At 36.7% G+C, this 27,640-nt stretch overlaps 1 protein-coding gene across 1 annotated transcript; it reads right to left on the bottom strand.

Moving 5' to 3' along the window:
* Nucleotides 1-2,096: 2,096 nt before the first annotated feature.
* syt10 (synaptotagmin X) lies at nucleotides 2,097-27,640 on the bottom strand. The gene is made up of 7 exons (XM_042335595.1): nucleotides 27,490-27,640; nucleotides 20,415-20,772; nucleotides 14,522-15,077; nucleotides 5,915-6,035; nucleotides 5,100-5,271; nucleotides 3,948-4,077; nucleotides 2,097-2,168 (listed from the first exon to the last, which is right to left on the bottom strand). Exons 1-7 carry the CDS (start codon nucleotides 27,638-27,640, stop codon nucleotides 2,097-2,099), a joined length of 1,560 nt encoding a protein of 519 aa, XP_042191529.1.

Raw genomic sequence — 27,640 nt, 5'->3', positions numbered from 1 at the left:
CATGGTGCAGTTTTATGGCTCCCATATTCAGGTTGGCTTTAATGACTGAATGACAAGCAAGAAATGAGGCCTTTGATCACTATACATAACATCACTGCTAGAAACTATTGCCAAATAATCACAAACAAAATATTCAGGAAACAAAGCTTTACAACTATTAACTCAGTGAACCTTGAAAATTGTTAGAAACGGTCTATATATGTATTTGCATACAGGATAATGTGTGCAAGTTGGTACTTAAGTAAGAATTAGAATGGATCCAAATTGTGGTTGTCTGCTGAGAGGATGGTTTTCTCCTACTTATTAGTTCCATATATTATATTTTCCTCAACCACTGGATGTTTCAGTATTTGAGGAAAGACAATTAATCTTCAATTCTGTTGATAATCTGAACATTTCTCTTTGGAAAAAACTGAACAAGTCTGGAAGTGGACAATAACTTGCACAAGGCTTCACAAGGTCAGAAAACTAAGGGAATGATTTTCAACTGAATGTCAAGGGTAGGATGATTGTTCATAGATAAAAGAGCATCCTTCATAAAACTGTTGGAATTGATTCTATATTTCAATCTGTACTTAACAGTTTGCAAATTGTTAGCACATATTTGTACAATTTAGAAATATGCAGTCCTTCCTACGAATATGACATCTTCGTAAGCAAAAGTGGTCCTGAAAATTTACCCTGATTAAATACTCCTATTCTACGTTGCATTTGTTCCCATTTGCTGTTGAACATTTTTATAATCATTATTTCTGGCAAAAATCACTTTCATGATGAGGCCAATGATATTGCAGGTCTAACTGGGAGATAAGAGATATATTCCTTATGGATATTTGCCCCTAGAATTCTAAACCTGTCACCCTAAATACATCGCTTTGTTTCATCACTCTGAGACGTGCCTGGCATGAAGGGTGCAACTAAACTATATATTAGATCCTCTTTAAAGAGCTTTTTTTTGTTAAACGCATAAAAATGAATGTTAAAAATTACAAAGCAATTGTAGTTACAAATTCTGCTTTAGAGAAATCAGGATCAATACGTTCTTTATGTCAGTGTTAGAGCAAGGGGTTAATAAAGGATTAAAACGATATTAATCAATACCCCTCCAAAAAAGCAACTTGTAAATATATTTATATTTTCATGGATAAAAGGACTGTTTAAAATGCAAGGAAGGGGAGGGACTCAGAAATCAGGTTTTAACATTTCAGTGAGACAGCAGAATATTCAAGGAAGATGCTTTGCTATTAATGGAAGCGTATAAAAGGACCCTGCATCACTTCGAACAAAACTGCCTCTGCCATGGTAACAGATTTTGCACAAGTGTAGTATCAAGGGTTTCAATTGTAGGTACTGGCAGACATCGCCAACAGCCTATTATACTAACCAGACAAGAGAAAGCTCTTTACTCATATCCTAATTATTTAAAAAATTAAAAACACTATGAAGACTTTACAAACACAGAAGTCGCTGGGAACACCCAGCAGGTCAGGCAGCATCCATGGGGAGAGGAAAATGAATTAACGATTCAGGTCAGAGACCTTTCATTGAGTTCTGAAAAAAGGTCATTAACCTGAAGCGCTACCTCATTTTCCTCTCTCCATGGATGCTGCCTGACCTGCTGGGTGTTCCCAGCAACTTCTGTGTTTGTATCCGATTTCCAGGATCTGCAGTACTTTGCCTCTTATAAAGACTTTACAGGTCATTTGGATGTTCAGGTGCAGTATTAGTGATTATTCAATCACTAATGATTAACATTATTCCAAGGACTTTTCTGCTGCAACTTACAAACATGAGTACTTTCATCTGATGGGCATAATAATGGGGATTTAAATTTTTTAAGATGCTCTTTCTTTCCATCTTCTCAGCAATCAAACTTACAACATCAATTGTGACCATCTGCATTCTTTTCCACATCGCCTGATTCGCCAAAGACTAGACAGCAATTAATAATTCTGTGTCGTTTCATCCAAACATATATATCTCACCATTTTCTATCCTCTTATATAAATGATGAAGTAACACAACATCCCAGACAGATTGTAGTAACCGTACAAGGCAGACAATTACTCTGCCAGTCAGCACACACTCTCACTCGGTTACGGTGTCAACGGGATTTTTGGGGACGGACATGAACCTTGACTGTCGAAACTCGTCGCTTGTCCTGGTGACTGCAGAAAAAAAATCATTCATAGCAATATTACACCAAGAATAGTCATTTTAAAAATTAGATCAAAAGTGTTCACATAGTATGTGAATCCATTATAATTATGAATACACAAGGTGGTATACAGTTTATTCCAAGATACTGTACCCTTTTCTACAATGTTTTCTACAAAGTTTAGTGCAGAAGGTTCTTAAGTTCTAACTACAGTGCACTCATTCATAGATTGTACTACTGCATTCAAGGTCTGTTAAGGGAATCACCAGTTTTCCACAGAACAATTTTTACAGTATTTTTGGAATTCATATTATTATACTATTCTTGCTGCCCTATTTCTTGTGTGCAATAAATTTATATTTTTCATTTTGAATAACTGCTGTGCGCAATTGGAGCCGTGTTTCGCTCACAAAATGCACAGTCACTGAACTTTGCTGTATATTCTGCAAAGCTCTTTGAGACGTCGCAAAGACATGATATGCCGCTATATCAAATGCAAGGATTATTTTTATTATTTTCAATTGTTATCAATGAATGTATTCCCCCGAAAATGGAATGCAGTATTATCAAATAGGTACTCGTGTAATTTCAGCATGTAAGAAAAATGTCCACAACAATAACTTGGGCAAAACAGCTTCCACTATCTTCTCTGCAACATGCTCAAGAACGGAGGTATGTAGGAACCACTATTACCTTATAAATTGTTTTAAAACTGAATAAAACTATCTTATAAACTTAAAGCATACATTTGAAAAATTAAATTACCGATGCCATGGGAGTAATTTCACAGCAGTAATCAAATGTTGGAATTAAGCGAACTATTAAATACTATTAGTTCTTGTAGGTTATGGTGGAAATTCAACTGCATTCATGTTGCTTCATAAAATAATAAATAATAATAATCCTTGCATTTGATATAGCACCTTATCACAAAATATACTGTAAAATAGATAGACTGTGTACTTTTAAAACGCAACAAAACACAAATGTGGCAAACTGGAGGAATGTTCCTGAGACCACCTGGTGGAGACAGTCTCAGGATTGAGCCTTACCTTGCTGTAATAAACACACCATATTAAAGAGAGGGGCTTGAAGGGGTATGGGGATAAAACAGGGCTGTGGGACTAAAGTGATCTCCTCGCTCTGTGTGTCGGTGCAGACACGATGGGCCAAATGGCCTCCTCTGCACTGTAGATTTCTATGTTTCTTAGGAATAACATGAATGATTAAATAGAAACTCCACTCCCCCAGGTTCTCTTAAACGATTTTGGCCGATCCAAGAATTTCCTGAGAATAAGTTGTACAATCGTTTCTTTAATGACTGTTTCTTTAAAAAAAGTGCGGAATACGGAGCATGAAAAGTTTGCTCTGCTTTATTGCAGTACAATACAATATTAATGCTTTTCCAAGTATTCTCAAAAGTGAATTGGATACAGTAAAACTCGCAGAAGTCTAATCTGTATAAATCGTATGATCAACTAAGTTGTACATCTGTTCAAGAGTTTATATTCTATTCAAGTTTGACATAACTCATTCTTTGCATAAGTCATATTAAATGTATGGTCCCAATTGATATGACTTATGTGAGGTTTGCTGTATTTACTTGATAAGAAAAAAGTTGCAAGGCTATGTGGAAAAAGCGGGGGAGGTGGACTAATTCGATAGCTCTTTCAAAGAGCCATCCCAGGCACAATTGGCCAACTGGCCTCCTTCTGTGCTGTAGGATTCTTTGATTGTATTGGTTTAATCAGTAAACAATATCACGAGAAGAATAAAAGTTATGCCTTACCTCTTCCAAAGGGTGCCAATGAGCTATTGGCTTCCGGGTATATGCCAGCATTTCATTCCAGTGATCTCGTCCAAGTCCATCTGCATCATTTCCTGCTCGACAGACCCCAATTATCTCATTGTGACCTACTCTGTGAGTTAAGGAGTAAACAGATTATTAAGAGCCAAACCTATCCACTACTGAGACACAGCAGCATGAACAAATTGACAAATTTACACTTGTCAATTTAACAATATTCATTCATATATTATTATTATTACATAATTCCACACACAGCATGAATCACTTCACACTGCAGTGTGTAGTATTACATGATACTACTGTGAATGACTCTAACAGCAAACATCAAATCAGACTCTATTCCTAGAGTCTATTAATAATAATAATAATATTCCTAGTCTATTGTGCGAATATTAATAGTCTGTTGGGAAAATATAGCATTATAACCAGAGCTGAGGCAAGCGTGTCACCATGCTAGGCTTAAGCCATATACATACATAGCAGCATAAGCATGTAAAAGATCATCATTTGCTAAATGTTCACCTCAAAAGAACCTACATCATTACTGCTGTAACCGTTACACATATTGCACAAGCGTAATGTTGGGCAAGTTTCTTTACTCCGCACGCCTATGTTTACCCAGCAGTAAGTAGGAACCCGGTTGTTAGTCGATTGGCAGATCACTTTTCCGAGGGTAATAATTCCTTCAAAAAATAATAATAATAAATTGGTCACTTCAATCCACGACTGTTTGTGGGACACTCCTGTGTGCAATTGGCTGCCGCATTTCGCCCACAAAATATACAGTCAATTCACTTTACAGTATATTCTGTGAAGCGCTTTGAGACATCTTGAAGACATGATAAAGCACTATATCAAATGCAAGGATTATTATTATTATTATTATATGTGTGTTAGAGTCCAAGAAGTTACCCTACATGAAGGGTGGTGTGCAAGTTCTAACTTGCTGTTGTTTTTAATTATTTCTGTAAAGTAAATCATTCTTTGACTCTTTTTTTAAATACACTGAACTGCAGGAAGACACTGCATGGAAGGACAGCTTAGGTTAGATTTTTAATACAGTTCACTCAGCAAATGAAGACAGCAGACAGTAAAAGAATAATAAATCAGAAGAAATAAAGTCAAACTCACCGATCATAATCCATTACAGCAATTAAGAGGCTAACATGCTCCATACTCTCTGGAGGGATGTCAAAGATCATTGCCTCATTGTAAACAGGGTTGAGAGTATTTTTCTTTATAGTTGTCTTCCGCTTTTTTAATCGCCGACCATCACAAATTAGGGATATCTTTACGTACGGGTCTGAAACATTTGCGGAAAATAATGTTTTAGCTCCGATTCAATAGGTAGGAAACAGATAAGATTGGTAGAATATAATAAGAAAATAACAGGACGCAAATACAACAGGGAAGAAGAGAAGTGGAAAGAAAAATTGACGATGGGTCAAAAACAGGCAAATTATTTCAAATATTTTATTTTGCTCAACAAACACCAGCCTGCTTCATGGGTCCAGCCTGCTCCAACACACCAATAGTGGGTAAGCTCTGCCTTGCTCTCTGGAACTCCATCTCAAAGTCCCTCAGTCTTTCCCTCCCATTATCCACCTTTAAAACCCACCTCAAGGCCGATCTCTTTGACCTCGCTTTTCTCTTCCCCTACTCATGCAATAATATTAGATTTTCCACAGATGGGAAAGAAAGGATTAAACCCCATTAAACACAGAATTTACAAAGCTCACACTTCATACAGGGTGACCAAAAGGTCGTGATAACTACCCTATTATCTAAAACATATATATCATCATTTCTTTAAGATTGTCATGATCAATATCAGTTGCCTTCAGTGTTTATTTTCATTAACTAAAACAACTGTATTATTTTATTCCAAAAGAAGCCTCTTTACTTGCATTACCACTCAAAGGATTTACCTCAATGAATAAACATACCAGAAACGCCTGTAATATCCATGGCCTTAAGATTCCTGCATTTAATGACTGTCAGTGTCATTCGCCCAGCAGTTGGAAGGTAGCAAAGGGAAAACATGATCTCTCCCAAATCCACGCTTTCCTATCAGTAGGAGAAAAAAAAACAATCAACTTTAAACTACTTTGAGCAATTTGAGATCAATTCAGTGTTTCAGTCATTTTAAGCTCAATCAGTCATTAAGTGATTATTTTTTAAAAATCCAGTCATATCTGAGAAGTTTACTGAAGCTTCCATGTTAATTTTTATTCATCGAGGCAGACATACTGTACCTCTACAATTGCTCCTCTGCCTCCAAATTGTCAGAAGATCTGAACACTCAGTACTATCCTAACCTATACTGGTATTTTACTCACATAACATAATTACATCGGAGACAGTCATTTTCTGTTTTCACTTGTTAACAGTCAGTTTATAAATGACCTGCTGTACTTCTTGTTAAAGTTTGAATCTCACACAAGCAGGCACTTGTAGACATTTGCTGATAATACCTTGTTTAAGATTCTCCTGAAGCCAGGAACACCCTGAACCATCAGGGCGATTGACTGATATTTGAAGATGTGCTCATCCTTCTTAAAGGATAAAATAACAATAATGAAAAATATAATCCACGCTAATTTAAAATTTTGAAAAGTCCATTTTGATTGATACATCAAATTGTGAATATTTAAAACGTGTCAATTAAAATAATATTATATTTGATAAAAGCTGTTACAGAATTTGTTATCTGATGATATAAATATCTGGTTTCTGATGCAAGTATATAGTTCCTAGATGACAAAGAAGTTCCTATTCACTCTCTTTGTTTGAATGCGAGTGAATAGGAACGTCTTTGTCATCTAAAACGTCTGATAAAAAGGCATAACCATCAGCATATTTAATACCAGGGCACAAACTTCATCTGGGAAAAGTCTGAGTTACACAGTAAGGTGTCTTTTCACATGTGGGAGTGAGTTGAATCCAATTCATACAATTGGGCTGAAAGGCTGCTCAATCCAGTCCCTAATCAGCCCAACTGCACAGAATAAGTCCATCACTCACAAGTGTCCTTATTATACATATAACACTCACGTGTAAGGTATTGTACAAAAGTAGTAGAAAATATAGTTTTTAGCATTAGGTGATAAAATAAGAAGAAATTATTATCACTTCATGTGTGAATAAACACCTTAACATGTTTTTAATACACGTAGCTGTAAAAATAGATTTTGAGTGGTAAGGTAGAGTGTAAAATAAAACACGTTGATGTTGGATTTTGATCAGCTCAGCTCCTTTCAGGCCCTTTTGAGCCTCAGTTCCCAAATTATTTTAGTAATCTTTGTCTATTGTATAAATCTTTGACTCAACAAAAACTGTAGTAAACTAGTTCTGTATTTGCATTTCAAGACAGAATACCGTCTATTTTGCTGAACCACTGAAGAAGAATCCTGAATTTAACTGGCGAACTACTTGTTGCTTATAATGGCTTTAGAGGAACTCACTCATCAGGAAACAACACAAGTGACAAGTACAGAAAAATCCTCTCATAATAACATAATAGTACAGAAATATTGTCTTTTTTATAGGAATGAATAGACTTTTAACTTGTAATGATTGTGGTCACTTACTACATACTACAATTTCCAGAAAAGTACAATTTGTTTTGAAGAAATGTAAGATCATTACATCCTGTATTGTTTATACAATATTCATATATTGCTAACCATAGAATTATTGTACTGGGCCAAACCCAAATGCTTATGTTAAATAAGATTGTTAATGTTATTTACTGCAGCAGCAGCACAATGAAATTAAATGTCAACTCTGTAGCACCTCTGTAATATCAAAATGCTATTTAGGTCTTATAATGCCTTAAAGCGGTTTTCAATCACACTTTGTTTGTTTACCTATCAATCATCCTTTTTGTGACACATAAAGGGCATGGCAGTGTCTGTTTATTCTTCTGGCATTCACAGTAGTTAATATAACTACAAGTGACCATAACCACATCACATTTACCCAAGGCTATGAAGGGAAATGCAAATGTTTGAATCTGATGCAGATTCCCATACCGTATTCTGTTTATTCCATTTGTAATTTACTCATTAAAGAGAATACCAGAAAATTCCAACAACTATCTTGAAACCAGTGAGAAAGTTTGTTCTGAAAAGCATTTATTTTGTTCTCACAAACTTAGTAGTTGTTTTGACAATTTACATTATTAATTGGAATTGTTTTTAGGAGAGAGAGTACAGTCACTGACTACACTTTACAGTAAAATCATGTGAAGCACTTTGAGAAGTTCAATGTGAAAGGCAATGTATCAAATGAGAGGATTATCACATCGTCATCATTATTATTATTATAATATTAATGATAACCACAAATAGAACTTCATCAACATGGGACCTCAATGAGTTTATAGAATCATTTTAATGCATTTTTCCCTTTCTTGAAATACTACCTACTGTAAATCTCTAAATTGGTTTACTGCTTTGCAATAGTCATCCACTATAATTTATTTGCACTCCATGAAGTCAAAAGGTCTTTTGAAGATAACCTTCAAATATAAGCTGATGTCTTTCCCCCATTGTGCGAAAAGTAAAGTGAAAATCAATATCTTAAAATTGCTTCATCTAAAAATGTTTAAAATATGTATAACGATGGAAGAATCATATAAATAGTGCAGAAAAGACCATCTGTACAATTAATATTAACAATATAAAAGGCTATTGCTCTGATCAATGGAATATAGAACTGTTTCCACAAGAGATTTGGGTTTCACAACCCTAAAGGTAAACTCATATATAGATTATTTTTTCAATGTGCATAAACGAAATTTGGACTGCAGTTCCTGAAAACCTACAATAATGGCATCCTGTGATGCTGGATTCACTCTGTGAGATTACTTAAATGGCTAAATAAGTACGTAGGGTTGGAATTTGTAAAACAGTGAATGCTTTTCAACGTGTAATCAGAGGTATGGTTTGTATTTGTAGAGACATACCATTAGTGACATTATGCAGGGTGACCAAAAAGTCTTGATACCATTGCAATGTCTAATAATAATAATAATAATAATCCTTGCATTTGATATCGCGCTTTTCACGTCGGGAGGACGTCCCAAAGCGCTTCACAGAATATACTGTAAAGTGAATTGACTGTATATTTGTGGGCGAACGCGGCAGCCAATTGCGCACAGCAATGTCCCACAAACAGTCGTAGATTGAAAATGACCAATTTATTATTGTTTTTGGAGGGATTATTATTAGGCGTGTGGAGTAAGGAAACTTGCCCAAGGTTTCGCCCTGCCTGGAATTGAACTCAGGTCTTAAGTCTTAAAGAAATTATCTTTTTTGTTAGATAATAGGGTAGCTGAAAAATAAGACATTTATGGTCACCCTATAGATTTTTTAGAAGTGATTGATGAGATCCAGGGTAACTACCAAACTAAGGTGAGCTTTCAGCCGGGTGTGCACAATTAATTAGCATTTATTGTGATTTGTTAGGCCAGCCATTAGTTTGTGCAATATGAAGACTTGCTAAATCAGGAGCTATCAACATTATGGAAAAGCAAGGTTGGATTGCTAGAGATGAACCAGTAATACATTGCATAAGAAGCCAAGTCACGAACTGGAATATAAGAGTTTATTGGCAGTTACATGAAAGTCTAACTCCTAAATGAGCATGGAATGTGTTTGATCTTTACACTGGATGTGGCCAGATAGGCTGAGAGCGCAGAGCTCTTGCCTACAGTAAATTATGATCGAGACTGACCCATGACAGAGGAGGACAAGCACTCCGGACACAGTAATAGTGACAGAACACCCAACTCCGAGGGCTGCAGGGTGGGTGGCGGAGTGAGTTCCTGAAGTGTGGGAAACCCTAATATGAAGGAGGTATCAGTAACTTCCTGCCATAGAACCTGCCAGCAGTCAGAGAAACACACCTGTGGTAGTTGGACAATAATTTATACAGTTGATATAGCACCTTTCACGTCGGGAGGACATCTCAAAGTGTCGTAACTGCATTTTCTTTGCAGGGAATCCTAGTGGTTAACCTTCAGCAATTAAAGTCTGAGTTTTAGTTAAGGCAATCCTCATATTTATACTTTTATATTCTTCCAAGCAGGCTTTACAATTTACAAGAAGGCATGATCGTAGGAATTACTCAGTTTTATATAAGGCTGGCAGAGATGGATGTTTCCTGGGATCACAACTTGGTTTCTTATGATAGTCAATTTATAATAATCTGTACATTTGAATGCTAATACAGTTAATTAAGAACATAGTAAATTGTAGGTCTTGTACTGTTGTGATATAAAAATAGTGTCACCATCCTTTGAAAAAGGTATCTTGAATGTGCTACTGAAAACCACAGGAATTCTATTAACATGTGGTTTAAAAGAACAAGACCGCAACAACCCTAAACAGATCTGTTTATTCCAAGATTATCCACTTGTACCAAATACAGTATGACTTTCTATCGAATTTGTAAGAAACCGTATAATTATATCCTACAGGTTAAAGATTAAATAAATGGAGCAACATGTTACCCAGTTTGCCTACAAAATACACAGTTACTACATTCTCCAGTGAATCCTGTGTTTTGAGAATGTGATATGGTGCTATAGCAATATCATTATTATTATTAAAATACCCCTAATCTTTACTTAAGAAATCAGGATCACCAAGCCCAGGTAAAAGATCAGAACTGCAGCTCTGTGGAAAATAATTATTTCCTAAGGGTAAAAGTAAATTAGTCCTTTTGGTTAGAATGGACTTAGTTCTTATTTATTAAGCTATTTTTGAATATAGTTCTATCTTAGTAAGCTATTAAAAAATATATTGCTAATTATCAGTAATGCTAACTGAAGCAGCGCAGCATATAATGATCAACTATTAAAATATTTATTGGGCAGCAATGTGACTGTTCAGAATCACATTTTATAGATTGTTATCTGCTATTGTTCTGTGCACATAATAAGAATGTAGTTTGCATTAAAGCCTGCTTTATAAACATGTTGCCACGTGCAGTTAAATGTTTGGAATTGATAAAATCTGTTGCTTTGCTTCTTCTCTTCCAGACGCTCATAGTTTTCTCATCTTCTACTTCTAGATATGACCATGGTTAAGGATTTCTTAATGTCTTCGAGACATCTCAAATCGTTTCACAGAATATACCGTAAAAAAGTGAATTGACTGTATATTTCGTGGACAAGGCGTGACAGCCAATTACGCACAGCAGTGTCCCATAAACAGTCGTAGATTGAGTGACCAATTTTTTAAAATTTTTTGGAACAATTAGTATCCCTGGAAAAGCGATCAGCCAACTGACGAACAACCGGGTTCCTACTTACTGGTAAGTAAACAGAGGCGTGTGGAGGCAGGAAACTTGAGCAAACGTTTCGCCCTGCCAAGGAATTAAAGGAGATCTTCTCCCTGATAGCCTTATTCACATCAATTGGTTTGCCTCATTGGTAACGGGTTTGACTCTGGGACAGAAGGTTGTGGGTCACAGCTTCACATAAACTAGTCTGGCAGTTCAGTGCATTATTCAATGAGCATAGCATTTCAGAGGAGACATCCTATAGATGAGAATTTGAACCTGCATCCCATGGATCTTTTCAGGTGGAAGTTAAAGACGCTGTGACACTTTTCTAAATGAGAAGAGAGCTATTCATGGTGTGCTGGCCAATAAATTCATTCACTGGTCATTCACCTCATAGCTGTTTGAGGGATTATGTTCTGGTCTGTCAGGTGTCAAGACAATTGTTGAAACCCATCACCATGCTTAAGAGTATCTAAATCAAGCTGAGAGTTTCACATAGGTTTGCCATCTCTGCGTGGAAATCTCTCTGCGTCTGGAATGGAATGTGTTCTCTCTCCCTGGAGGAACACATCCTACTTGTCTAATTCCCAAGACTGTTAGGCACAGGTTGGTGTGGACACTTCAGAGTGTGTATGGGGAAGGCAAGGGTAGTGTTGAGGTTTAGCAAGCTAAAGTCACATAACTTGCCTAGTGACTTGTCTGCCACTCCAAGTTCTGCAACTGACCCAGACTGATTGATCTGTCATCAACAGTTCCCTGGAATACTGCAGATCCACCTGGTTCAGGACCCAGACTACTGAGACCGAGAGTTGACTCAATTCCGGCAGCCCCAAATTACTACGCTGTATCTTAACTATTTACACACAAACATTAATGTTGATAATCTTTATTTATTTGTATTTATTTCAGTCATCTTATTTATTTGACAATTATCTGTGAGTTTCTTACATGTGACATAGTGTTATAAAAATCCAAGTTCCTTCTTTGTTTCTTCTTTCAATGAAATGTACTTTTGTAGTCCTCACTAGTTAACAGCTTGACTCTGTGATGAGTAGGGTGGGCATTCTGTAAGGATCGGCCAAAGGGCCTTACTCATCCAACCAATCTTATGATCTTGTAATCTTGTGATTCAGGTTAGATTTGAAGGCGATATTAGTTGTTTGCAATTGCTGCCCAGGCTTCACATTTGGGTCTTATTGAATTCTATTTGCCTAAAACAAATACTAGTTCAGAAACCAGCTGGAGGAAAAATCTGATGCTATTTACTGTGACCAAAGAAAGACTTGGAGAATATGGATTGAGGAACAAATAGGCAAATTAATTTAAATCTTTGTTGGGGTAAGAAGATCTATATCAGCCTGTCCGTCTTTACACATTGGTTTTCCTTCCCCCAACCCAATTCCAAGAATTATTCAGCTTTGAATGTCAGGAGACACAGTTCTAGGCTATTGAAAGGTATGAAATGGCTCATTCTCAAGCCATTAGAGTGATATTTGGTTCACAAGATTTCAATTAGCATTTCAATACATGACTAAATGTACTACAACTATAGTAAAAGTGAATAATGGAGCAATACCACTTTTGGTTGTAAATCACCAGGCTTTAAAAGCTCATTGTGCATATTTCACAACATGATTACCAGTCAGATTTTCTGTTGATATGGATGGTTGATACGGAATAAAACACTTGCACTGATGTCCACAGCACAACTTAAAGATTTACAGATTTCTATTATGTATTTTCCTACACATATTTTACTATTGTGAATGTAGTACATCTACCTCAGCTATCCCTCGTGCAATCTCATAATCAGTTTTACTACATGCTGAAGAAATAACCAACTATAAGGGAACGTGGATTTATATTGCATGGGAAAAAGTTACAATAAATAATAATAATAATAATAATCTTTGCATTTGATATAGCGCTTTTCACGTCGGGAGAACGTCCCAAAGCGCTTCACAGAATAGACTGTAAAGTGAATTGACTGTATATTTGTGGGCGAACGCGGCAGTCAATTGCACACAGCAATGTCCCACAAACAGTCGTAGATTAAAAATGACCAATTTGTTATTGTTTTGGGGTTTTGGAGGGATTATTATTAGGTGTGCGGAGTAAGGAAACTTGCCCAAGGTTTTGCCCTCTGCCTGGAATTGAACTCAGGTCTCTCACTTGCAAAGCGAGTGCTCTAACCACTGAGCTACAGGACTCCACTAAAGCAGACAAATCAAAGTAATAAATTCAAATACCATACTAGTTAGTGTATTTTGAATCATTCTAGAATAATGTGGGTTTTCCAACATGCTTTTCACCACAAAACAGGCACGATATACAGGGCCTGAGGAAAACAAGCTGGAAATATACTGCCCTGAAACCTCGCTGCTGAAATCACTTGAGAAGGTAGTTTCTACAGCATTTCACCTGTATAATCGTAGCAGTGAACATCAATTGCAACTCTAATCTTAATCAATCCCTTAAAATTTCTCCTTTCATGAGACTGTGCTTAATAATCCTAAAACACGTTTTCACAGTTCTGTGCATAGTCTTGTTGGCAATTAAAAATTCAGCCTTCTGACTGCTCTACTGCTGCAAAATGGTATTGCTTCACTTCCAGCATTATAAACAAAGTATTAATAACGGCTCCTGAATAGTGCCCCTTAAATTGCTAAACTGGCATCTAAAAATAAAATACACAGCCATGTTTATACAAGCTTAAGGGTTTAGATACGATTCAACAGAAGGCATGATCAGTAAAAAATACACGGTAATGGTGAATGAGATAATTCATTAATTTTATCGTCATTAAATCAGCAGTCGACTGCTTAACAAATCATCGGAATATATTAAATGGTTTGCAGGTAGCATTAAAGAGTGTGTATGCTTTTCATTAGTTTAGCAAATTAGAAAGTAAGTTACACATTCGATACATGCATGTTAATGAGATTTGACTATAATAAGTCCAAGTTTCATGAAGGCAGAAGTGATGAAACAATGCTTGTTGTACTGTACTAATCTTATCATAGATTAATTGAAAGACAAATTAGTTGTTTAACTTCGTCGTAAGTAATATAAATAGCTGGATAGAAAAATCTCCAATTCTGACTCTTGAATTCTATTATTTTAAAAAAGATAGTTCAATAATACCAGTTTTGTGGCACATCAAATTGTTTAAAATATTTCAGAAGGTCTGAAAACAATGTTGTAATAGGAGCACATATCGTTGGAAATATTATAAAGAAAACTAAAACATCTATACTCACAGTTGAGACACAAATGATGTCCTTCCAGATTGTGGAATCCCTATAAAGTTCTGACACGTCAAACAGGTTATCTACAATAACCTCCCCAATCAAGTCATGTCTGGAAAATCTGTCAAAGTCATAAACACTGAAGTGGAGCTTTCTATTATTGAGTTGATCGAACACCAGAGGAAACTGAAATGTTTCTTCAAAGATGGGATTCAGAGTCTTCCTGTGCACTCTCGTTTGAAATTTCTTTTTCCGATCTGGAAGAAGGAAAATCTTAACATAGGGATCTGAAGTGCCAGAGAAATCTTTTGCTGGTAAGTCCAAGGCTTTGAGAATCATTATGATCAGAAGCTCATTTTCATAATCGTATTTAAGAGTGAAGTTTAACTTCCCACTGGTTTTTACATTCTCCTGGTCATCTTCCGAATCGACTGACTTCTGTTTGTAGAGTTCTGGCTTAATTCGTCCAATGCTTGTTGTTGTCTCTCCCCTCTGAAGACTATCCATGCTGAAATCAACACTTGAAACATGCATCTGTCTTGGCAAATGTCTTCTGAATGAATTGTGTCTGTCAAAGTAAAAAAAAAATCTCATGAATAAAAGTGGCTTTCAAGAACTGCTTGCTACTAGATTGTTTTTTTTAAATATCCATCTTTTGTGTATTATTAACTCCTCAATATAAAATAACTAATGTTGGACCCTTTGTAAGTAGTTTCTGTTTGTTAAATCTTTTAACAAAAGGCTGTTATTATATGCTGAAGGAATTTGAAAAGAATAGGGAAAAAATGCTCCGACTACCCAATTTAAAGAAACTTATTGTAAGTAGGTAAATTCAAGAGCGTCTCACAAAATGCTTCTGAAGTGCTATTAATGAGCATTTTTTATAAAGTGTAATCTCAGAACAAAAGGAGTGTAGAATATACACAGTCAAACTCACAGAAAAAACTGGAATGTGTCTGACATTTATAGAATTTGTTGCAAACCCATGCAGTTAGCAAAGTTTAAAATTGGGAGGTAAAAGGATTGGAAAAGCTGTGAATAATCCAGAATTATTTTCAGGCAGTACATATTATCAGCAGGCAATGTGGCTGAGACCTGTAATGGGTGTACAGTATGAGAGATTCTTGGTGGATGATGCAAGTGTATGCAGAGATTGGTAATAATAATAATCCCTGCATTTGATATAGCGCCTTATCACGTCTTCGAGATGTCTCAAAGCGCTTCACAGAATATACTGTAAAGTGAATTGACCATATATTTGTGGGCAAAACGCAGCAGCCAATTGCGCACAGCAGTGTCCCACAAACGGTCGTGCGTTGAAAATGACCAATTTATTATTGTTTCTTGTTTCGGAGGGATTATTCTAGATGTCTCGAAGCGGTTTCACAGAATGTACTGTAAAGTAAATTGATTGTATATTTTGTGGGAGGAACACAGCAGCCAATTGCACACAGCAGTGTCCCACAATGGTCGTGGATTGAGTGACCAATTTTCTTTTATTTTTCAAAGAATTATTACCCCCAGAAAAGCAATCTGCCAATCAACTGACAACCGGGTTCCTACTTACTGCTTGGTAAACAGAGGCATGTGGAGTAAGGAAACTTGCCCAATATTTCGCCCCGTCGGGAATCAAACCCAGGTTTCTTGCTTGCAAGGTGAATGCTCTCACCACTGAGCTACAGGACTGATATTCACCATGAAGTAAGGAAGTAAGTGAATCAAAGCCTGGAGGCGCCATGGTTCAGGGAATGGAAAGGGCAGCTTACACAAGGAAGGAAAAGACATATTGGCACAATGACTTATAAGCTAAGTTGGAATAGGGGGTTAAAGGGATCAGGCAAAAGTAATATTCTATTTGAATACAAGTTACACGTGGGGAAAAAAAGTCTGAGGAAAGATTACCGGTCTTGACTATCATATTAGATTAGATATTTAGATTAGATATTTAAGCGCTCTGAGATGCCATCCGGCGTGAAGGGCGCTATATAAATCCAAGGTGTTATTGTTGTAGATTACAATCTGTAAGGAAACAAGCAAAAAGGATAGAATTTACAGTGAATATACAGTGATTTTACAATTTTTGGCACTCCAATTTTCATTCCTTACTCGTGGAAATGTAACAGTAATAACTGAAACCATAGTGATAACATGCTTGACATCATTTTAAATTGATATTGCGACCAAAATCCTTTCTATCTATCTCCCGTTGAATGCACATTTATGAATTCCGAAAACGTGTAATTTAAGCAGTGCTTTGAGCGCTAAATCTAAATTATTAATATTGGGGTGTAAAATGAGAGCTGCGACAAGAGAGGTTCTTGAGATGATAGGTCATTTAGATGCGGATTTAGGGGACTTGTATGCAAAAGCAATTTTAAGTCCCCTCCCCTCCCCCACAATGTGTTAAGTCTGTCTCAGTTGACCAAATTCTCACCTGGGTTGTGGGTTCAAGACCCATGTCACGGATTTGAACTCATGTAAGTCTAAGCTGATGCTCCAAAGCAGTACTGGGGAGTGTTACATTGTTGGAGGTGTCGCCTTCATATAAGACATTAAACTGAGGTTCCTGTCTGCCTGTTCATGTGGGTGTTATAGAAATCACATGGCACAATTCAAGAAGAGAAGGAAGTTTCTTGGTCAAGAATCACCCAAACAATTGGAGATTAATTTCATGGCTGCTCGTGGCCTTATTCAAGATCATTCAACTTGGCAATACTTAGTGTTATGGAGGGAAAGGGCAAGGATGCATTATCAGTGAAAAATAGTACTGAATTTTGGCTGAAGCATATCCATATTGTCGTTTGTCCCTATTCTTAGTTGCTAAAACTACCTATGGACATTTTAGAAAAGTTAAATGTTGGAAACAGCAAATAGAAGCACAAATGCAACCCACCAAAAATATGAGCAAAATATTTTTACTAAACGTTCAAGCCCTTTCTACTCATTTTTCAAATTATACATTTACATCAAAGGCTGGTAGACTGGTGTTATCTAGCTGAATATTATTCCAGTATTTACTGTCAGGGATCCTTAGATTAATTCTGTGCCTTGATTAGAGAGATTATGACAAAGGGTGGGGCATTGATATGAAAAGATCAGCAGAGATCTAATAAACTGGTGGAACAGACTTGATGGACCGAATGGCTTCCTCCAGTTCCTGTTTTTCTACCATAAGAAAAAGTGTGATTGCAATTTTATTTTACAAAGCAAAAACACTATATAATAATAATAATCCTTGCATTTGATATAGCACCTTATCACATCATTGAGACATCTCAAAGCATTTCACAGGATATACTGTAAAGTGGATTGACCCTGCATTTGGGGATAAAACACAGCAGCCAGTTTGCGTCAGCAGTGTCCCACAAACTGCCATGGAATGAGAAACTCCGTTCTCTTTTTGAATAGTACCATGGGATCTTTAACGTCTACCTAAACAGGCAAATGACTTCAGTTTAGTGTCTCATTCAAAGGACTGCACCTCCGACAATGCAACACATCCCCAGGGATGCTTTGCAGTGTCGAGTTAGACTGTGTGATTCCAAGTCCCGAGGTGGGGCTTGAATCCACAACCTTCTGAATGAAAGCGAGAGTGCTACCAGTGCACCAGGCTGACAAAGGGTCTCATTTATGTTTGTTGACCTTGATAAAGGAGTATGAGCTGCAGATGAGTACTAATTCTCTGTATTGTGATTGCAAAATAAAGAATTAGGGTTCTGTTGACTGCACCGCCACGTTTCGAACTCAAGTCCTGAAGCGCAGCTTTGGTCGCATTACGCGACGGCACTGATTTGTAAACAAAAATCTATTGGGTTTCTTTTGACATTTTTATTATATGCCTTTCATTACTCAGTTTTTATTTATTTACTCATTTATTTTAAAATATTGTCACATGGTAATAATTGAAATCCTGAAATATAAAACGTGTCCTTAGAACCTCTTACCTCTACAAATGACTAAAGGTCCAATGTGAACACCAATAAGATGTTTCTGTGTGAGTGGCATGAAACAATGCAGCTGCAGTGCTGTACCCAGAGGAGCTGCGACTCAGACAGTATATCATTGTCACTTAACTAATGTAATGTTCTAATTACACACCATATTGCTCACTGAATTCTCTGCTTGATCACACACACAGGAAGCAATTTGAGGTTGAATTGTAAAACAATTCTACTGCTGCTAGTTATGACATGCTTTCATTTGTTTTATTCCTGAAAACAAACTATGCAGGGAAACATTATTAATATATGTATATATATGTATATATATATATAAAATATACACACACTCAACTGAAATTTTCTTGGCTATGATTCTGCATTCTGCCTTTTGATGTTGAATCTGGATAACTGAACAATAATTATCCTGTAAGTATACTTGCACCAATTAATACTGATGAAAATACACTGAACTCAAACTTTTTTTTGGCAATTCATCAAAACAATTGTATTAAGTAGGTGTGAAAGGTACATTGCAAACCAAAACAGAATAGCAACCAAGAACTTTAAGCAGGTGATGTTGCCAGTTCTTGTAAACAACATAAAAAATATTGGATCACATACCTTTAACTTGCAATGCCAGATAATACTTTGAAATGTTCTAATCTAGGATGTGCAATTTTAATAATGGCTGAAATGCTTCAATATCTTTCAGTTAATTACATAGTGTAGATACAAGCTGCACAGATATGTGGTTTTCTGGTCAATTTTATGTAATTTTAAGCTACACAAGTGTGATTTGACAAAATTATGATTAACACTAATCAAACACTGGCACACTAGTATTATTTTCCCCTAAGTTTTTGAGGTATTGATTTTCAGTCCCTTGTCTTTTCTGTCACAAATTGGTTGCTGATCACTATAACATTCACAGACTAATATTTATAATGATTTTCCCAAGTTTGCCACAGGAGCCTCTAGAGAATTTGCTGCAAGTTTGAATTTTGGGGGACATTCAGAGTAGGTTTAACCACTCCGAGATGCTACTAAGTGAAGGGCGCTATATAAGTCCAAGTTGTTGTTGTTGTCTGGACCTGGGTAGTAGAATACCTTTTCAATATGTTTAACAGCTATATACTATCAACATCAACTCTTTAACAATTGTCTTCCAAAATTGGTAATATATTACATCAACAAAGGAGTTATAGTGCAATTAAATCTTGTTAGGAACTTCTAAGCATTCTTGTTGTCTCATTCAAATGAAGTATAATGAAATGTAACAAAATTCTAAGTACAGGTATCTCAAAAAATAATTATTCTAAGTCACTCTAAAAGTACCATAACTTCCTTCCAAGTATACAGTCAGGCACCCTATAAAGTGTTAATTTTGGTACTAAAACTAGTGAATTAAAAATACCTCTTCTGTCTCGGACAGATTTGAAGTGGAGCCTTAAGATGAAACAACAACAACTTGCATTTATAATATTATATTATAACTTCAGCCACTCTGCCCCCAACCTCTGGAATTCCATCCCCTTGCCTCCTCCTTAGCCTCCTTCAAGTCCCACCTCAAGACCCTCTTCTTCGATCATGTCATTGGCCACCCCCTCCCCTCCCTTCCCCCCCCAATCCCAGCTCGGGTCTGAAATGCTGTACTCTGTCCAGCACCTTGGGACGTCCTCCCGACATGAAAGGCGTTACACAAATGTAATCTTGTTGTTATATAGAGCCCTTCACAAGGGGCAGGGTCTCGGAGAGCTTAACAGTCTCGGAGCCTGACGCTGAGCTGGGGGGACGGAGCAGGTTGAAGAGGAAGGTCTTCAGTCATGATCAGAAAAGAGGGGAAGGACCGAGCAAGGTGGAGGGATTGCGGGGATTGAGAGTTCCAAAGCTTGAAACACTCGTAACAAACTTGATCACCCAGTTCCTTCTCCTAGAATGAGTAATATTGTTGAACGGACACTAACCTGGAGGAAGATGTAGGCTCTGTCGTCTGTCTTTGAACTCGTGTATGTTTGAGGAGATGGTCCTTTAGTGCAATATGCACCTCTGCAGGTATATCTGGAGAAGTCTGGCTGATCTTCATGCTGGTTTCAAGTAGTGAAACTGAACTTCTTCCATTTAACTGAATTTCCTTTTTCTCGGGGGTTTCCACAGCCTCTGTGGCATCACTGGAGGTATTCTGAGGGACGTTATTTGGATTAGAAGTAAGACCTTTGCTCCTCCAGCACGGCCAGCACAGCTTCCAAAACACAAACAGAGAAACTACCAACAGGGAAAGCCCACAGAAACTGACGACTACAGCAAGCAGACTGACTGAAATGTCTACAAGCAACCAGAAAGTAGAAGTAAACAACCAGCATGACAGACAAACAAGGAGGAGAGAAAAGAAGAGAGGAAAAGAAGCTGTGAGAAAGAAGCTGGTTTCAGATATATAACATCCAAAGCAATATTACAGTTCACACCAAATAATGGGCACAGTGATATTCGGAATGATAGTATAAAGGGGTAGATTTGCCTGACGCCAATTAAATTTCCCATACAGACACGTACATTCCACAGCGCTTGATCAATGAGAACAAACAAAGCGTGTTTTGCTTACCAAAGGTTTGTTCTGGTTTATAGGCTTCTACTGTAAAATAATTCAATTTCATAATTTCTACTCAGCAATTATTTGTTATTAAGAGTAACAAAATCTGAATGACATCAACAGTCCCTTACTATTATAGTTAATGTTTGCGCCCAATTGAGTAGCAGTCTAGTCACCTGAAACAAAATGCCACCTGCTTCAGTTTGGGAGAACTGGGCTACACAATGGATTATTGGATCGTTTTCTCCCTCTTCGCAAGTTAGTGAGACAACACTTGAGAATTAATCCCCATTGCAAACATTTTCTCCACGGCTGGATTGAAGTTAACCAGCTAAAACTGTGAAAATCCCAAACCTTTCGACTTTTCCATGTTTCATAAAGATTTACTAAATTTTCCAACTGCCAAAGTCACTGTTGGAAATGTAAAATTTCTGTATTTTAAAGGGCCATTGTCTTTATGCAAAGTGGTGGAGCATTTTTCTTTGAATCGTTTACAAATGCACAGTATTGATAACACAAATCGAAACAAAAAGCATTTTCATGTCACGTGCATCAAGGCAAATATCAATACAGCACGACCAACAATTCTCCCTCCCAAACATAATTCGGTTTGCTAAACACTTTTTATGAAGACAGCATTCCCTTACGTGATCACAACTCAATAAGCAACAATGATTTCCAAATATACGTAGCACTGAGATGGGCCGTGAAGAAAGCAAGGGAGGGGGTAAGGCAGAGGGATTCTGAGAGAGAGTTCCAGATGGTGGGGGCAGAGAAGCTGAAGGCCCGAGCTCCGATGGCGAAAGAGAGGAGAGGCAGCGGAGAAAAATAGTGTGGTCGAAAGTATCAAAGGCAGCAGAGAAGGATGAGAAGAGAAAGAGAGCCCAAATAGCCCAAACAGCCCATGATAGATCAAAATTAAATGAATACTTTATTAGAGATTAAGCTGGTGATTGAGACTCTTAGTATTGTAAGTGCTTGATGTATTGCTGGAGGCCTGAAAAGAGAGAGATATATATTGGTGTAGGAATGGCGTCCATGTTCTTTTGGTGTATTTACAGAAACTACATTGATACTCCATTAATATATCTCTTTGCTACATTTTCATGCTGTCCAATTTGGATTCCATAACTCTTTCAGTATTGTCTAGTTTAACACTTTGATGCATTACTCTTTTTTCAGTTAACTCCATGTATCGGTGACCCACTATTTAGTTTACTACTTTTATTGTTTTAATTGCAAATACTTATATTTTAAACACTATTTTTCAGTAAAACAATTGATTTGTATCAAGTTGCACTGTACTCGGTAGAAAATACCAGACTAGTTCATAACATGGAGTAGAACCAAAGTAAAACTACAAGAATGAAATAGCACATTTCGAAACTGTAAAATCTGCCTCAGTCAGGATTTAAAAAATAAAACACACTTGTTTGCTCAGACCACTTTTGGCCACTTACAAGTATTATAAATGAAAGATTTATTTTGCTCTAATACAGTATATTGGAGTTTGAGAATCCTGGTTCCTTGATGAGGATTACCCAGATTGAAACATATGAACATTGAGTTTATTCGAACAATCCACAAAATATGTTTTCCAACTAAGTGGGTCAAGTCAGCAACAATATTGTTTGTGGGACACTGCTGTGCGCAATTGGCTGCTTCATTTCAGCCACAAAATTCAGTCACTACACTTTACAGTGTATCCTGTGAAGCGCTTTAAGACGTCTCAACAAAACTATCAAATGCAAGTATTATTATAATAATATTGGCTATCAATGTACAGAGCATTGTATTGTGTATTGTACCGCAAGCCTTTTACCATTTGAATGCACAAAATATTTATTATAAGATGGTATGCACTGACAAAAAGCCTATCTTATTCTCTGGCAACCCACGTCTATTTCTCATGAAGCCAGCAGTTACTCTCTTGCACAGCCAATGTTCCACGTGATCTTGCAAGTTCAAACCATCAAGGATGATAAGTGTTTTTTCACCTCTCCATAACAATTAGCCTCTTGACTATCCAATAGCACTATCGGTTTATGAGGTCTTTTTATTGTTATGAATGTAATAGCCAATTTGAACGCGTTAGTTTTCTCCTAAATGCTCTGCACTGCGCCATTTATTTTCATTCTAAGACTCCAACACACCTCAGTTTTCATTTTAATTATGAATAGGATTCTCTTTATCCCCCAAGGGTCCTGTCAATTACCTACACGACTGAGTTATTTCATCTTCTGGCTTCCATGCCACAACAACAGCAAAAAATAAATATTTTGCACAAAGAAAGTCTGAGATGTAGCTTAGATTTAACAGATCCTTTTGGTGATTATATACAGTAAGATGCTTCACTGTGTTTTTTGAAAGTCATGGTCACTGGTGATGTATTCACCATTGGCAACAAAGTTGTAATGCACTTCAAAGTCCTTTCAAAATGATGGAGGCAATAAATTAAATTATCACAGATGGCAGAATTATTGTGATGTGATTTGATGCATTCCGTGTTGAGATGGGCTGGTTTGTGAGTTCATTATTGTGTGGAAGAATTTAACAGTCGTAACTTTCAGTGTCTTTGTTCATGTTAGTTTTCACATTGTTTATAAAGCTCAGGATTTGATATCATAGTTAATGTAAATCAGAGGCATGGAAGACAATCATTTAAAAGGAAGCAACTGCTTAAATATGAATTATATAATGAGATGCATCAAGCAATTTGTGGGTATGGGAAAAATGCTGGTTTCAGAAGAAACTTCACTCAAATAAATCACGTTCAGTCCAACTGTGTGATACAATCATTTAGACATTTAAAACATTGAGCAAAAACAAACAGAAAGACATTTTCCTTTATTTTTCATTACTGTTAGTTAACACATTTTTAATAACTTTATGCAAACTCACCATCCCCAAGAATTAACTTTCCTCCTCCATAACCAGTTTTCACTAAAGTGAATTAACTCTAAAGGCATTCCGAGTTTCAAACACATTTCAAAATGTTGCATTTTTGCCAGCGATTAAAATTGAAAATGCACAGTTCTGATCACTGCTTTCATCTCAACTTTATGATCAGCAGAAAACAGAACACAGAAGTGGAGATCAACATTGTAAGCGCACAAAACACACATCTTTGCTTCTTTCTCTGCAGTAGGAAAGAAAAACAAATACTTTGAAAATTTCAAATTAAATTTTATATATGTGGATTTTTTTCACAAAGAAATTTCACAAAATGTTCAATCAAATATCACTTTACACAACTAAAGTCACCATTTTATTACATCTTAAAAAGTGAGTTACAAATAATTATTCCTGACTGGCAAGAGTTGAAAGCACCTCAATGCTATAGTTCTGCATATAGATAAATAGGTTGTGGAAAAGTTAGTTAGTTGCAAATTAAGAGCAGTAATATCTTAATTGCTGAAGATTTGTTTGGGTAGATACATTTTTCATCAATCCACATCATTATCAATGTAGTTCTGCACCAATTAGCTTGGTAAAATCCAGCAGTGACACTAAAGCTATGGGAAGCATATTACGTACTAGTAATGATTTCTCAGCTGCATATGGAGAATATTGCAAAGGTTACATTGCAATACAATTTTGTTCCACAGAGAAGTTAAATCAGTCCATGCTTGTCATAGTGCCATAAAAATCAATATCATACTCAAATAATTTTTACACTTGTGTTTTTTAAAAACTAGAGCATTTAAATTTTAAAGTTAGTTTTCCTTTCGACAATGTATGAACTGATGTAGAAAGGGGCAAAGTAGCATCTTTGATGTTAATGTAATGCTATGGTTCTCACTGACTCACTGGAGTTTAGACGTTGATCAAATAAAAATGGAACATCAGTGGATTAAGTCAATCCAGAGCCTAAGGATCAGCAACTAATAGTGAAGCTGTGATAACTTGAAATAGATATTACCAACATTATGCTGAGGATTAGTTTGGGCACATTGCCCAAACATCAGTGAGGCAAGCAGTGTTTGCATTTTGCACATATATGATGTAAACATATGCATGGTAATGTCACTTCTCTATAATAATTAGAAAACGTAAAGTTCATATCACTGCAGTCTGGGTCTCTTGGTATTATATCACTTCAGGTTTTGAGCCAAGTAGTAGGTATGTTGGCTTCTGAAATGTTGTGGTCAACACCAATGCCATTTGTTTTGAACCAAAAATATGTATAAGAGAGACAAAATAACACATATAAAGTAATTCATACATTATTTCATGGCAGTGAAAGAGTTCAAAGTTATCCTTCTTTTAAAAAAAANGGGTGGGGAGAGGGGCTTTGTTTTGGTCAGCTGGGTGTCTGACAAATTCGGAGACCATCTTCATGCTTGAAAGTATCAAACCAGTCTGAGATTTCCAGGCATCCCACATATAGATGGAGATTCCCATGTTTGGAATGGAATGCACACTCTCTCTCCAGAGGGATGCATTATCTAATTATGTAGAGTATTAATCATAGGCTGGCAAGGGCCAAAGTTTGGGACACCGTTGTAACTGGTTCCTGAGCCTTATAGCATGAATGGAGCTGTAATAACTCTACCTTGGAAAATAAAGACCCAACATAGTTGCACTCCTTTGAACTTTTCACTCTCGTTTGCCTAGTTCTGTAGCTGTTAAGAACATAATCTTGTTCACATTGTCCCAGATAACAATTATCATTCCGCTTAATGTGCATACGTCAAAGAATACAGGAACAATATTAGTGTGCTGATGGAAGGTGAACTCTTCAAACTGTATTCTATGTTGATCTACTTCAAAACTATTGTCACAGATTTGTTTTTAAATCTTATGTTTAAGTGTTTGCAAACAATCCGGATGGTTAGCTCACCAGGAAAGGAATTCTATTAAAATCAAATTAAAATATAAGAATGTGTGATGTTTATTTTGTACTTATTTGAATTTTACAACTTAAAACTCAAGGTTGCCTGGCTGGACTGTTTCAGTGCTGGTAAGCAAATTGGTGGTTTTGTTGTAACTGTATAAATGTTTTCAATGTTATTCTAAATAAGTACGAAACATATGGAAAATGCTAGTGATCTTCAAGGTAACAATTGCCAATAAATTGATCCTTGTCCATTTGTACGGGTGCAATCTTTAAAAAAAATGAAATGCATTAAGGAATCGGGATTGGGGTGGGAGTTGGAAGCATTTTTTTAAAAATTACTTTAAAGCATCTGTTACTTTAAAACATCAAAGAGAATATGAGAAAATGAAAATCTCCCAAACACAACTGAATGAATGCAATGGCTCCATCTCACCGACTGAAATATGAATGGGATTTCTCCCTTAGCTCTTTTTCTGAATCAAAAATCTGAATGTGAAGGGTGTAATCTCTCCAGCGCTCAGGGGGCATGGGATGTGTATTGTAAGCCTGCAATGAGGGTATTTAATTGGGTCCTTTTGGCTTTTTATTGTCTTCATTCATGCACAACAACAACAACAACATGTTTCTCTCCTCCACTAATCACTGTTGTTACTTTGAATGGCAGATGTGCATCTGACCATCTTAAAGACAAAATACTTGTACATATTGCCTTAACGGTCAAGCAACGTTAAACGAAACAGATGCATTTCTACCTGTCGGATCCAGTGAAGGCGAGCAAGATATTAATCGACCACTAATGTGGAGGTGGGCAAAATATAAGACTATCTTTTATGGCAAATCGGAAGCAAAAAAAAACATGACAGTTGCTTCATTTAATGCTTTCCATTTATCTACAACTTAAGACCTGACAGAAACCTCAGTATATTTTAGATGTGAATTGTGTTCCATCCACACATTTGCTTCTCAGCTCGACCAGGATCATCGTTTATCTCTTCTGTATAAGATCAATGGGAAACAACTCAACAGTTGAATTTTTACCATTTCAGTCCATAATTGTTGCTTATGTGTGTGTGTGTGTGTATGTGAGAGAGAGAGAGAGAGACAGACAGACAGAGGCTTACGTTTGCACTGCAAAAAAAATAAAGAGTAGTTACAGAAACTCAGCCACTGAATTAGTTGGTGCAAAATAATGACTATTTTATGATGGGAGGGGGAAATTAAAAAAAAAAGAAACAGATTGCTCATCAGATAACGACAAGCCACACAGTGAGTGATGCCAACAGCCCTGGTTACCTGCAACTGCACAAGAGTTGCACAGATCACCAGTGCAATGCAATAAAAATAATAATAATAATAATAATAATAATAATAATAACACACCCACGTTCAACACATGGGTTTGTGCAAACCTAATCCCAGTTGCCAAGAATATAGATTTTTTTTTTGAAAAAAAAAGTTCACAAACCAAACAGCCCACTCAATAGCTTATTGGGGGCACTTGTACAATTATTATTATTATTATTTTTTTTTTGCTATCCCCCCCCTCTCTCTCTCTCTCTCTCTCTTTGCACAAACACACCACACAAAGCCCCCCCAAGTGGATGGCTGGTACCTGCACCTGTGATCCCTGGCTTCCTGCGGTCCACACTGAAGACAAATTCGTGGCATTTCTTCTGCTCCACCAGTCCCCTAAAGCAGAGTTCTGTGACTATGTGAAGTGCCTTCTCGCACAGGCTGATGCCGTCCTCGTTGTGGGCGCTCAT

This window comes from Callorhinchus milii, unplaced genomic scaffold (assembly GCF_018977255.1).
Source record: "Callorhinchus milii isolate IMCB2004 unplaced genomic scaffold, IMCB_Cmil_1.0 Scaffold5, whole genome shotgun sequence".
Lineage (NCBI taxonomy): Eukaryota > Metazoa > Chordata > Chondrichthyes > Chimaeriformes > Callorhinchidae > Callorhinchus > Callorhinchus milii.
This window is presented reverse-complemented; position numbering and strand designations above follow the sequence as displayed.

Bases quoted from the DNA above. Each gene is read 5' to 3' on its own strand.
- syt10 (XM_042335595.1), bottom strand. From the start codon at position 27,640: ATGAGCGCCCACAACGAGGACGGCATCAGCCTGTGCGAGAAGGCACTT. The intron at 15,078-20,414 runs GTTAGTGTCCGT...TTACTTTGACAG, and splicing joins GAGCCTACATCTTCCTCCAG to ACACAATTCATTCAGAAGAC. The intron at 6,036-14,521 runs GTGAGTATAGAT...TCCTACTGATAG, and splicing joins ACATCATTTGTGTCTCAACT to GAAAGCGTGGATTTGGGAGA.